Genomic DNA, 13579 nt, shown 5'->3' on the forward strand with positions numbered 1-13579 from the left:
TTAATATAATTAAAATGGTTAAAATGATTTTAAAAATAAATTGAAAGCACTGAACTAATTAATAATATATAAACATTAATCTAAAAATACTGGGAGTAATTTTATAGTTGTAAAATGCTATTAATCGTAATATAGGCTATAATTGTAATTTTATGCCATTTAGCTTATAAAATATCAAATAAATTTATAAAAATATGATAAGATCACCTTAATTATATTGTAGTGTAAATATGAGGATGGAGATAAATTACTCACCAAAATAATAATTTTGGGAATAATTATTGGATTTTGTACTGCTAAAATAAATAATAAAATGATTTTAAAAAGCTTTAAAAATTAGAAAAAATGTCAAAATTCTTGGGCATACTTATATATGCATGTACATGCTATTTTGAGAATATTTTGAGTATAAAAATAGATAGGAAAAAATTGGGTATCAACAGCGAGCTCCCAAGTACCACTCATATGTAAAGCAGACATCTCGTCAATCATAGCCTGTCACCATCCTGGATAAGACAATGCTTCACCTGTAGACTTAGGGATGAAAACAGAGGACAAAGAAGATAGAAAAGCATAATAGGGTGATGACAAACGATGATAACTTATACCGACATAATGGGGATTAGGATTAAGGGTGGTCCGTATACCTTTTTGAAGTGCAATCGATGTACTAGGAAGAGACAAGTCCGTAGTAGGAGCAGGGTCAGGTGCAGGACGTGAATCAGCTGGGCCTGATGCTGGGTGTGGACGACGATGATATGTCAAGAGTGGTGTTCCTGTGGCGGAAGGTGAAGGAGGAGCTATAATAGACTCCTTAAAGGTCGGTATAGGTAAGACCTCAGATATATCAAGGTGGTCAGAATGGTCAGAAGAGGTAAAGAAAGGTTTAGACTCAAAAAATGTGACGTCAGAGGACATAAAGTACCTACGAAGATCAGGTGAGTAACAACGATATCCCTTCTGAACACGAGAATAACCAAGGAAGACACACTTGAGAGCACGAGGAGCTAACTTATCTTTCCTAGGGGCTAAGTTATGAACGAAACAAGTGCTCCCCAAAACACGAGGGGGAACAGAGTATAAGGGTGACTGAGGAAACAATATTGCATATGGAATCTGATTCTGGATAGGAGATGAAGGCATCCGATTAACCAAATAACAAGCTGTGAGAACTGCATCGCCCCAAAAATGCAGCGGAACATGAGATTCAATGAGAAGTGTGCGAGCAGTCTCAATAATGTGCCTATTCTTTCTCTTTGCAACCCCATTTTGCTGAGGGGTATAAGGACAAGAGGTCTGATGAATAATTCCTTGAGAAGTCATAAATTGCTGAAATTGAGAGGATAAATATTCTAAGGCATTATCACTGTGAAAAGTGCGAATAGAAACACCAAATTTATTTTTAATTTCAGCACAAAAATTCTGGAATATAGAAAATAACTCAGAACGATCTTTCATTAAGAAAATCCAAGTACATCTTGAATGATCATCAATAAAACTAACAAAATAACGAAATCCTAAGGTTGAACTGACTCTACTAGGACCCCATATATCCGAATGAGCTAAAGAAAAAACAGATCTGCATGACTCTCAATACTACGAGGAAAGGAGGCTCGGGTATGTTTCCCGAGCTGACATGACTCACACTCTAATGTAGATAAACTAAACAAACTAGGCACCATCTTCTGAAACTTGGATAAGCTTGGATGTCCTAATCGTCTATGAATTAGGTCTGGAGGATCTGTAACTAGACATGCCTTGGAGGAAGTGAGTGAGTTAAGGTAGTAAAGGCCTTCTGATTCAAGTCATGTTCCAATCGTCTGTCCCGTACTGCAGTCCTGCATAATAAAAGAATCATCAATAAAATATATACCACAATGGAGGGCACGAGTCAAACGACTAACATATGCAAGATTAAAAGGACAGCCAGGGACATAAAGAACGGAATCTAGAGTGACAAAGGGTAGGGGATTCGCTTGTTCTTTGAGACCCATTGGCTAAAGTAACAGTGGGAAGGGACTGTGAATACGCAATATTTGACAAAAGGGATTTATTACCAGAGATACGATTAGAAGCGGCTGAGTCCACAACCCATTGTCCAAGAGTACTAGACTGGGAAACACAAGCAAAAGAATTACCAGCAACAGAGGTATCAGTCTGAGCAACAGAGGCTACTTGTGGAGATGTCTTCTTACATGCTCGATATTGAAGCAACTCATTATACTCCCCTTCAGATAAAGAAAATCCCCGGTTACCTGTAGTCTCGGTCTGAGCAACATAAGCATTTTTGGGTGGTCGACCATGTAAAGAATAGCACACGTTACGAGTGTGTCCAAGTTTATGACAATAAGAGCACTTGGGTCTAAATCTTCCAAAGCGACCTCCTCCTCGTCTATTCTCCATAGTATGAGATGCCCGATTGTCCACTGTCTGGGATGCGAGAACAGATGAGTCAAGTGTCTGTGATGAGATCACTGGGTGACTTGGTGCTGCAGCAAGGCGAAGTAATCGAGAAAATAATTCATCCACTGTGGGGACAGTCGGACTAGCCAAAATCTGATTGCGTACTGAGTCAAGATCATTAGGAAGTCCAACAAGAGTAAGAACTAGAAACATCTTTTGTCGCTGCTCTTGCTGCTTTACAACACTAGCAGAAACTGGCATCAACTTCTCAAATTCCTCCATGACTGCCTGTACTTGTCCCAAGTAAGTAGACATATCTAATTCATGTTTCTTTAAATTTGTCATCCGCGATATCACATCATAGAAACGAGATATGTCATTAGTGTATAAAGTGCGAGCCTTTTCCCAAACCAAATAACATGTCTGGAATGGACGAAACAAGGGCATCAACTTGGAATCAATAGATCGCCACAGAATACTGCATAATTGAGCATCGATCTTCTCCCAAAGTGCTTTGGCCTTTTCATCTCCTTCACTAGACTTCGTGATTAGATGATCTTGAACACCTTGACCTGAAAACACTTGACCTCTTACATCACAACTCGACAGACGAAGCCAACGCTAAGTAGTTGAACTTCCATAAAGGTTCTGAGGTAATCATAACACCGGAACTGCCAGAACCTGGGTTTTTAGACCCGAAGGCATCGACTCCCAAAGACATCGTTGATTGAAGTAAGGTCGTATAAAATTATCACCAAATAACAGAAAGAATCAACTGACAACTAGCTGAAACAGATGAAGGAAAACATTGTTTTTGACGGAAAGTACTAGCTCCGGAAAAATCAGTGTAGCGCCGGAAAAACTCAAAGTGTTTTGAATCAAAACGAAATAGGATGGGTAGGGTCGAATAGTTAGCGACCCAACTGTTCTGAAGGACCGTCTGTCAAAATGGCCGGAAGTGGTCGTACTTGCTGGCGCTGTGGGTTCACGCGCTCGCGGAAACCCTAGCTTCTGACGGCGCCGTGAGCGCGCGTGTGGAAGGGTTCTGCCGGAGATGTTCAACTGGGGTTTTGGTCGCGGACAATGACGGATTCTTGTGGTAGTGTTGGATTTTGCACAACACTGACGGGAGAGAGATAACGTAAACAGCTTTGAAAAGTCGCCGGAAAATTGAGGCACGACGACTTCTGCTCTGTGTTTTTTTTAGTTCCCGGATTATCTCACCAATTACGGTGAGAAGACACGTAGAGAAATATTATTGATATTATTCTCATATGTTAAACATGATACAATGAGCCCTATATATATATATATATATACATAATATGTCCTACTCCTAATACATATGGGATTAGGGTTATTTTCTACTATTTACATAACTGTTCTAACAAGTGTGTCCAACGCCAAGGCAAATAAGAATGGGCTAAGAGCGGATCCCTGGTGCAACCCTATCACAACTGGAAAGTGGTCTGAATCTCCACCCCCCCTCCCACGGTCCTCACTCGTGTCTTGGCTTCATCATACATGTCCTTAATCGCCTTAGTATAAGCCACCGGAACACCCCTCGCCTCCAAACACCTCCATAGGATCTCCCTTGGAACTTTGTCGTATTTCTCAAGATCAATAAACACCATATGCAAGTCTCTCTTCCTCTCCCTATAATGCTCCACCAATCTCGTTACAAGGTGAATGGCTTCCGTAGTCGAACATCCCAGCATGAATGCGAATTGGTTTTCAGAAATAAACACGCTCTTCCTCACCCTCACTTCACGCTTAATAATAAGTTATTATAATCATATAAATTTGATGACATATTTGAGATTACAGTTTAAATTTTTTCACAATTATAATAAAATGATATGATATATTTAAGATTACAAATTTTAAAAATCTATTAAACTCTATTTAAATTATGTAGGGACTATATAATCTAAATATTTTTATGGTTTTAGGAATAATTGACTTTGTTCTTTTGGTAAATGTATAACTAAAACATGTACAAAAAATTCTTAAGATCAAAAAAAGGAAAAAGATTTCAAGCAACAAGAATATTATCAAAGCGAAAATTAAGCAAAAGTTAACTTCTGATTTTTGATGTTAGCTAATATATTCGGCCGAGAAAGAAAGATCAGAACGGACGACGTGTCGCCGGCTGCCAAATCTCTCCGTCTAATCGCTTCCGTTCCATGTCGATGTTAAACAACAACAGTATCTCTATTATTGTCTCCGACGACGAGCCCGACGAATTTGCCAACAAGCTTAGGGCACGAGCTCGAAGAAAGAGAAAGAAAATCGGTCACCGAAACAAAAACAGTTGCACTCATATTATCTTTAAAAAGCTCCTCCGGTGGTGGCCTGTTCTCCTATTCTTACTTGCCGCAGCTCTTCTCATCTTCGAGGCCTCTCGAATTGGAACAAAACCTAGTTCGCTTGTTAAAAACCCGGATCCGGTGACCGGACAAAAGCTTACTAAGCCTGTTGAGAAGAAACCGCCGGCGAATTTAAATCGCCTCGATCCGGTCACTCATGTTGTCCATGGAGTTAGAGAACGTGAGTTTTGTGATTATGATCTAAATTCTTTAAGTGCGTAACTTCTGTTTGCTATTATTACGATTTCAGTTTATGCAGAATGTGCACATTGCTTGTATAATTGAATTGAGTTTAAGTTCTCTTCACTAATGGTGTAAAATGTATTTACAATATCAGCTCACTTATTAGGCAATTACAAATAAATCTCTTAAGGTAATACTATTGCAGGTTAAATTTCACTGATGGTGCAAATTCTTTTTACCCTATCAGTATATAACCTAAATCCAATTGAAGTTTACTTACATTCTATATGAAAATGCCCCTGATACAGTGATATAAAAGTTGAATGATTTACAGAGTCCATAGGCTGCTTAAACTATGCATGTCTGCAATATTTGACCAAGTATCCAATTTGAAGCTCTTAATGTTTCTGATTTGTGCTACAAAGAGATGACATATGTGCTAGGCATAAGGGCAATGATAAAAATCTGGTCTTTATGAGCTCAGATGCTTTATTCAGGATCTTCCACTCCCAATTGATTTCCCTTGAACTTTCCAGACGAGGGCTATTAGTTGGGAGTTCCGATATTGGTCAATATGGGTCTTTAATGGTGTTACTATGTATTGCTATAAGCGCTTCTTCCATCTTCTTTAGTCGAGGGTCTATCGGAAACAGTCTCTCTGCCCTCCCAGGGTGGGGGTAAGGCTGCGTACATCCTACCCTCCCCAGACTCCACTTGTGTAATTTCACTGGGTTGTTGTTGTTGATGTTGTTGTTTAATGGTGTTACTTAGCGAACTGCTTGCGAGCTAAGTTGCAAGGACTTATCATTTATGGTGTCGCACCCATGTCGACATGACACCAATACTAGTATGGGTGTGGGATACGTTCCGGATCTGGTCAATCAACATTGGTACTTTGACCATAAATTACGGAGAAATTAAAAATAAGATTTGGCATTTTGATTTCTCAAGACAAAAGCTAATGTAGATATCTAGATGACTATCTACGACTTGATAATAAAAGATTGAGTTAATGAACTCTACGCGCGACATGCAAGTTTTCCACAATGTCTCATAATTTAGGCATATTTTTGTAGATCTATTTTTAGATATAGCCGAATCCGCCCACCCGTATCCGTACCTAGATTCATAAACCCGAATCTTAAAATTTGGATCACATAGGATCTGGCCTCTAGAGCGACACCCGTATCGGATACTCGCACCCGAGTCTGAGCAACTTAGCTTGCGAGTGACACTTGTTTATTCATCTAGAGTTTCCTTGTAAATGCTTCCTTTCAGTTGTCCCATAAATTTGACCTCTTTCCCTAAATGACAAAGTCATTAGTCATCTATTTTAAAAAACCAAGTTAACGCATAATACTACTGATACTGGGAGTTATTATACGAGTATCTAAGATAGAGGAGGAATCTTAAAGCTGGTGCAAAAGTGATCTAGCTGACATATGTGACAGATCATTTGGCTTTTCTTCAAGTAAAACTATGGTATTCAGCATTCCTTTGTGGTTTATTACACAGCGATTTTGTTTATGTACAAGAAATTTTGAAATGCTTGTCAAAGTGGATATGTTTTTTTTGACCCATCGTCTTCAACAATGTGCAACAAATCATACATCTCGCAGCCTGCTTGAAGCTACTACCAGCTGAAGAGCTTGAGCATCTGGATTTTCCCATGGATAAAGTACCTGCTGATCCTATTAAACGGGTGGTATACATCACAGAGGCAAATCCTGCTTATGATGATGAGAATATGCCACTTGAGCAACACCCGGAGGCCACAAGATTTAATTTATTCACAGGAAACCAAACTCTCAAGCAAAGGGATGAAAGTTTTAAGGTTGTCGACCTGCATCTTGCTTTTGGTGATTACCTATTTACCTATGAACTAATTTATGTATCTCTGTCTTTCTTTTTCTTTTGACAATTTGCTTAAGCATTATCTCTCAGGTGAAAGGAGAGGCTTCTATCCACTGTGGTTTTTACAGTGATAAAGGAGGCTTTAGGATTTCTGTTGAAGATAGAAGTTATATGGAATCCTGCAAAGCTGTGGTGTCGACTTGTGCATTTGGTGGTGGAGATGATCTCTATCAACCTATAGGAATATCTGAGTCATCTCTCAAGAAGGTTATCTTTTGGGATTGTTAATGCTTATGAGTGCTTTTCAATCTTTAGTTGACACGATGTGCGATTACAGTTGCAATCGCAAAGTAGTTGGGTTGGAGTGTTGGAGAATTAATTGATGCAGGACACATTAGTTTACTCAATGTTTTTGGAATTAAATGATGCAGGTTTGCTTTGTGGCTTTTTGGGATGAAATTACACTTGCATCACAAGAGGCAGATGGCCATAAAGTTGGCGATGACCGTTATATCGGAAAATGGCGCATTATCCTTGTTAAGGATCTACCTTTCCGAGACCAAAGGTTGAATGGTAAAATCCCAAAGGTATGCTTATTGTCTAATTCCTCGATTTCTTGTATGCTTTTGTATTTTACAATGAAAATATCCTAATACTTAAAGTGAAGCTTCTGTTAATCTCGCCCTACTACCGATAACAAGATTCTTCTCCACGATGCGTCGAGAAATAATGGTGCCTTACAAAGTAGAAGTGCTATAAAGCAAATCAGATTGATGATCCAATTTTGAAGATTAATAATGTCGGGAAAACCAAATTTAGTCGCCTTTTGATGCTTTCTTTTAAGATTTAATAATTGGATTTTTGGACCATGTATCATTTTGGAGGAGAACATCCATCATCTCACCTGAATACTCTCCAACTGCTTGATTTTCCATTTTTTGTCTCTGTACCTGGGCTCCCCATTGTAGCAATAACAGCAGAAATTGCATTATTTAGTTGATGATAGCATCTGAAGTTCATGTGCCTTTATTGTCATTGATCTAGTTGGTAAAAGTTGTACAAAGTATAACTGTATAATGTGGCAGCAACTCATAGTCTCCAATTGTGGATTTCAGGATATTGACCAAAAAAGTAGTTTTCAGGATGTTTGTGCTAGGGTATTGATGTTTTTTGTCCAATATTTAGTCCACAATACTCTCTCACAATACATTTTCAAGTTCTTATATTTATCCCTTTGAAATTGTTAAAATAATAGGTTTATGTGAATGTGTACATTTTTTCTTGCTAGCTGTTTTATAAGGATTTAATTCATGTCTAAATTAATCAGATGCTGGCCCATCGTCTCTTTCCGAATGCTAGATATTCCATTTGGGTAGATTCGAAATCCCAACTTAGGAGGGATCCATTGGGTGTATTGGAAGCTTTGCTTTGGCATTCAAACTCTGTACTAGCAATCTCAGAACATGGGGCTCGGAGTAGCGTGTATGATGAGGCAAAGGCTGTTGTCAAGAAAAACAAAGCCACCCCAGAGGAAGTGGAGGTGCAGTTAGCTCAGTACCATCAAGATGGCCTCCCTGAGGATAAGAGATTCAATGGGAAGAAAGGTAGGATTTTTCATTTCCCTTGTCAGCTGGGGATGGGCTTACCATAATTGTTATCCACTGCATAATCATCTTAAAAATGTACCTCAATTCCACAAAAGAGACAATCCTTATCCTCCCAAGTAGATAAGTCATTCTCACAGTCAATTTATCTGTTGCAGCTCTAGCTGAGGCTTCAATTATTGTGAGAGAGCACACTCCATCAACTAATCTGTTCATGTGCCTATGGTTCAATGAGGTGGTTCGTTTTACATCCCGTGATCAACTGAGTTTTCCATACGTCCTTTGGCGGTTCAAAGAGTTTAGGAATATCAACATGTTCCCTGTTTGTACACGTAAAGATCTGGTTAATAGCATGGGTCACATAAGAAAAGCGAAGCCTCTAACAAGTTGATGTATATTCGTGGTTTGCACGAGAAAGGTAGCCGAAACAAGAATGTTCAGGTCTTTCTCCAAGGTTCGAGCATATTGCTTCCTCTATTATGTGTGCTGATGACATTGGATAGAGAGATCGGATAGGATTAGCATATTCCTATTTATTCTTCAAAATTCAGAGGGCACTGTTTTTGCAGCCCTGAATGGATAGGGAGAGGCCGAGAGGGTTTCATCAATGGGAAGAAGAGGAGAGCAGTGAATATGTTGTGTATTTAAACAGAGTGGAAGGTCTTTTATTGATTTATAATTCTTTTATCATCACTTTTGAACAAAGTGGCGTTGTTTGGAAGTTTTTTTTTTAAATCAATTTATAATTCTTTTCATCACTTATTTTCTGGAAATGCTAAATTTGTTGGGTATTCTGCCAGAGTTCGCAGTCTATTGTGTTAATATTGAGGCGTGTTAACAAATGTAAAGCACCTAGTTTAGCTCTCTTGGATTAGTGCAGGATTTGCTCAATAATAATGGTGATGTCAAGACTAAAAATACTAAAATGCTTAAGTCATTATGCAGTCAAACCTTTCTATAATATCCTCGTTTGTTTCGGATATTTTTGGATGTTATAGCGAATCGTTGTTACAGAAAACATATATTATAATAAAACATGAAGTGGTGTTATATAAGATGCTGTTATAGAGAGGTCTGACTACATTGTATTCGATCGTTGTCTTCGGTTTATTGTATTCGATCTTTGTCTTCGGTTACTTGATTGTAGGTGAAAAATTACTTACTATATTGAGCCTAGACTAAAATTTCTAATAAGCAATCTCTCTAGTGTAGTGTTGTAAACTACTCAAGTTAACTCTCGATACTATTCTCTTGTTTAAAACGATTCTGTCAATGAGGAAGCCATCAGCCTCCGTCAGTATTGACCATAAAATTATGCATACTATATTTCCCACTGTTCTTTTATGTTGAAGTCTTGGAAAAAGAATTCACCATTCAAAGGAATCGTAATATATACAAAGGCAATTCTTTTTTACTGACTCGGAATAATATACAAAGAAATATGAATAAATTTTTATTGAATTGTTACAAATTGAAAGAATATTTAACAAAAAGGTCATATATAAGAAGTCCTAATTGTTGACTAGTATACAGTTCTATTTTGCTTGCAAATTTTCTTGCTCTATACATATATATAGTTCTCCACCTAAAGGTATCAAAAGGTAGATTTTCTTAGTTGCCAGCCTTTGTGGTAGTGATAGCAATTCTAGAAAGAATGAATACACAAATGGAGGAAACAAACACAGCTCCAGCAAAACAAGCTAGATCCAGTCCATTAACCACAGGAACATTCTTGAATTTCTCCAATACTCCAACTTGAAGTAGCATTATTAGTGCATGTCCTATTCTTGATTTGGCTTGCATCACTGATTTCATTCCCATTATTGATGGAAGTGTCTGAAAGGTAGACAAGTTTTGACCTGACCTTTGATCTCCTTTAACATTGTTTCTTGATCCCACAAACATGACATACAATCCCATTCCAAAAGTAAGCATAACAGTCCCTAAAAGAAACATATCTGAAAGAAAAAATAGAACGAACATTGTTCGTTAAGAGTTAATTCTAATTTGGTATTGTAAATTATTTGCTATAACCGGTTAAAATACATTGATAGCGTAAAAAGATTAATAAAGACAGGAAAATAATACTTACCTATAGCTTCGACCAATAGCTGCACGACATGTCCGAGGTCTGACTTCTGTGAGAGTGCGATAAAATAGTGGAAGTATGACTCTACCACTAGGTAACAGCCCTGCAATAACGAGGATGTTTATGTATTAGCCTTAAAATTGTAAAACTCAATTATTTCTTCCTGATGATACAAGTAAATAGAAACAACATAATCATAAATAATAATAATAATAATAATAATAATAATAATAATAATAATATATATTACCTCAACAAAGCATAATAATGAACCAATCAAAGTCCCTGCAACTGCAAAGAGAGTGAAGAACCGGCAATCCAAAATACCCTGCAAAACAGAATTCCATATATCCACTCAGAAAAAATAAATCTTTAGCATAAGAATATACTTCAATATCTTGGTTTTTTATTCATTTATTTAACAGGAAGTAGGAAATGTCCATCTGGGATTTGGACTTGTGGACAGAAAAAAATATATTCCATATGATAAAATCACACTCATTTTGAAGTCGATAACTTTACACCCTGTATTCATACCTCTACTAGTTAGACGCATATAGGCTGTCACAGAGGCGGATCTAGGATTTTTAGTACATGGGTATACTACTAAAAAATTAGGAAAAAAAATGTATTAAGTGTGAATTGATCCATATTCCTCTTAATAAATAACTCACATTCAACCAGGTGCATCATTCAACCTTCTTGGAACGTGAATGTCAATAGTTAATATTATATACCAATTTAGAAAATATATACATAAAATATCTAATTTTGGGGAAACACCATGGGTTCACGGCCCCATAATTTTGTCTATAAATCCGCCAGGCACGACATTTTATATCCCTATGAGAAAAAGAAAAAATTCCATACCTTCTCGATGAACAACTGTAAATGATGCAACTTGTGCGGCATTCCTTTGAGGAAAGTTTTCAAGTTCTGAAGTATTAGATCTGAGACATTTTCTACTACTAAACCGATATCAGGAAACCAGTTCTGTGTCATTGGTTCGTCAAATGCCAACCTTGACAAGGTGCCTACCCCACCAACATGAGCCTTAGCTGCCACTGGTTTCTTCTCCACATCTCCTCCACCAACATTAATCTTACTACCTTTGTTTAAACATCGTAACCTCAACGAATAATTCTTGAAAGATTTACAAGGTGTTTGTTTCTGAGCATTGTCACCTAACCCCAATTGTTTAGAGGTACGTAACAATCTACCACTGATGGCCATTTTTCAGCTTGTTTAATTTTCTCTTTATTTTTTTTGCTCTTACTTTCTTTCTTCATTGGACCCAAGTATTTATATACAATACACAAAAAGTGCAGAAGATTCGTGGCATATTAGCTAGTATTGTCGTGAAGTAATGTGACCATTGTTTTGGCACTGTTCTCCACTTTTCTTGGAGAGGTTGGTTTTGGTAAGATATTATGAACTTTTCGACAATGTTACATTACAACGTGTAGGGTCATAATCATTCTCTTCCGCACACGTGGCAGTTCGTATCATTCCGCGGACTTCTATTCGTACCGAGAATAAAATTATAGAATTTGGAAAGAGGAATTCCTTTTTGCTTTACGTGGTTGAATTTTAAAACGCAGCTTTGGGCTGTACATCAGCTGTCGCCCCCACGTGCCTTAATTATAGATTGAGGGTCCATGTTAGTTTGATTCGGGGGCGAAGTCCGTGTCTTTGATTATGGTCCGATCGAATTCATTAATTTTGATTCACACTTTATATTTATTTTTAAAAAATTTATTGAATATATACAAATCGTTAAATTAGAATAACATTTTTATAAGCTAAACTTGACACCTTCTATATGGGAAAAGCTCATCAATAATTTTCTTTACGACATTTTTCCCTGTACTATTCATGGGTAAACCCCAAACAAAAGATATTTAGGAAACAAGCTAGCGAAAAAAACAAAAATTGAATGTGTGGCCTATTCATTGGTACCTTCTTTCCACATGATTGAAAAGGTCAGCAGATTTAAACTTGTGACTAGCACGTTTGAATTGGTAGAGACGCGTCTTCTTTTAATCACATGAATTTCCTTACTTTCATCTTTGGGGTAAGTATTCGGAAAGAAGAAGAAAAAATCTTGGGGTAATTAAGCATAAAAACTATGAAGCTGTAAAATTTGTTGAACCAAATTAAACTAAATATTTAGCTCACAAAATGATGGTTTGGGCTTGTTTTTGGGTATCCATAAATGAATAAATAAAGACCTGAATCAACTGTTGTGGCAAAGATAAATAGACAGTCTCTATAAAAATCCTATCTCGCCATTGGATTGTATTTGTTTAGTGAAATTTTTATACATATATAAGATCAGATGTAAAGCTATTGGATTTGAATGTATCAATGACGTTTATATGTATATTTTTAACCATTTCTAAAAATAATAGCCGATAAAATATATATTTTTTTTATGTATAATATATATTTTTATTTACTTTTTGCCTAACGAATGCAACTAATTTTAACCGACCAGTCAATTTTGTATTTTTCCCACGTGTACTCTACAATTTTTCCATCCCCGACTATTTTAGTCCTTGTTTGTATGTTAGTTTGGGTTAGTTGAGCTTGTGGCCCATTAAAGTTTTTTTTAATTTAAAATTTCTCATGAAATTTTTATTTTTACATATAAAAAATTGTAAATAAAACAGATATTTGTAGCACCCTTTTTCTTTTTGTTAAGGGCTTAATATTCCATATAAGGACTCTCTGTACAAATCCAAGCGGAGGGAACAAGAGCTTATGTTTAAGTAACTGAATAGTGAATACTATTAAACCGAACCTACAGATCTGAAAAGAGTAGTGAGTTCGGTAGTAAATGTTCTTTTTGGCGACTTTGGTTTCTCCGAAATATTTCTAGTTTCTTGTCTGCATATCATTTGCTGATTCGAAATTCAGTTCGCAAAATTACCAGCAAACTAACTGTAGACAATAAATTTGCGTCGAGAAAATAAAACCAAGACCGAAAAAATATTGCAACAATCGTAGTATTTTATTTCGAATAATATGAGTGTTACAATCTCTATGATTCCTCTGATTCTTCTTTTCAATAGTAA

At 36.8% G+C, this 13579-nt stretch overlaps 2 protein-coding genes across 2 annotated transcripts; one reads left to right on the forward strand and one right to left on the reverse strand.

Moving 5' to 3' along the window:
* LOC109224915 lies at positions 4406–9175 on the forward strand. The gene is made up of 6 exons (XM_019389483.1): positions 4406–4953; positions 6575–6789; positions 6900–7076; positions 7241–7396; positions 8137–8413; positions 8572–9175. Exons 1-6 carry the CDS (start codon positions 4590–4592, stop codon positions 8802–8804), a joined length of 1422 nt encoding a protein of 473 aa, XP_019245028.1. The 5' UTR covers positions 4406–4589; the 3' UTR covers positions 8805–9175.
* On the reverse strand, positions 9852–11794 carry LOC109224916. Its single transcript, XM_019389484.1, has 4 exons — positions 11373–11794; positions 10753–10830; positions 10506–10605; positions 9852–10371 (listed from the first exon to the last, which is right to left on the reverse strand). The coding sequence occupies exons 1-4, from the start codon at positions 11733–11735 to the stop codon at positions 10025–10027; spliced, it is 888 nt and encodes a 295-aa protein (XP_019245029.1). The 5' UTR covers positions 11736–11794; the 3' UTR covers positions 9852–10024.

Source organism: Nicotiana attenuata, chromosome 4 (assembly GCF_001879085.1).
Source record: "Nicotiana attenuata strain UT chromosome 4, NIATTr2, whole genome shotgun sequence".
NCBI classification, from domain to species: domain Eukaryota; kingdom Viridiplantae; phylum Streptophyta; class Magnoliopsida; order Solanales; family Solanaceae; genus Nicotiana; species Nicotiana attenuata.

Excerpts from the sequence above, each read along its gene's own strand:
- LOC109224916 (XM_019389484.1), bottom strand. The coding sequence starts at position 11,735 with ATGGCCATCAGTGGTAGATTGTTACGTACCTCTAAACAATTGGGGTTA. Across the intron at positions 10,606-10,752 it reads CATTATTATGCTTTGTTGAG|GGCTGTTACCTAGTGGTAGA; the intron begins GTAATATATATT and ends TCGTTATTGCAG. Across the intron at positions 10,372-10,505 it reads GCTATTGGTCGAAGCTATAG|ATATGTTTCTTTTAGGGACT; the intron begins GTAAGTATTATT and ends TTTTTCTTTCAG.
- LOC109224915 (XM_019389483.1), top strand. The coding sequence starts at position 4,590 with ATGTCGATGTTAAACAACAACAGTATCTCTATTATTGTCTCCGACGAC. Across the intron at positions 4,954-6,574 it reads TGTCCATGGAGTTAGAGAAC|CCTGCTTGAAGCTACTACCA; the intron begins GTGAGTTTTGTG and ends TACATCTCGCAG. Across the intron at positions 7,077-7,240 it reads CTGAGTCATCTCTCAAGAAG|GTTTGCTTTGTGGCTTTTTG; the intron begins GTTATCTTTTGG and ends TAAATGATGCAG.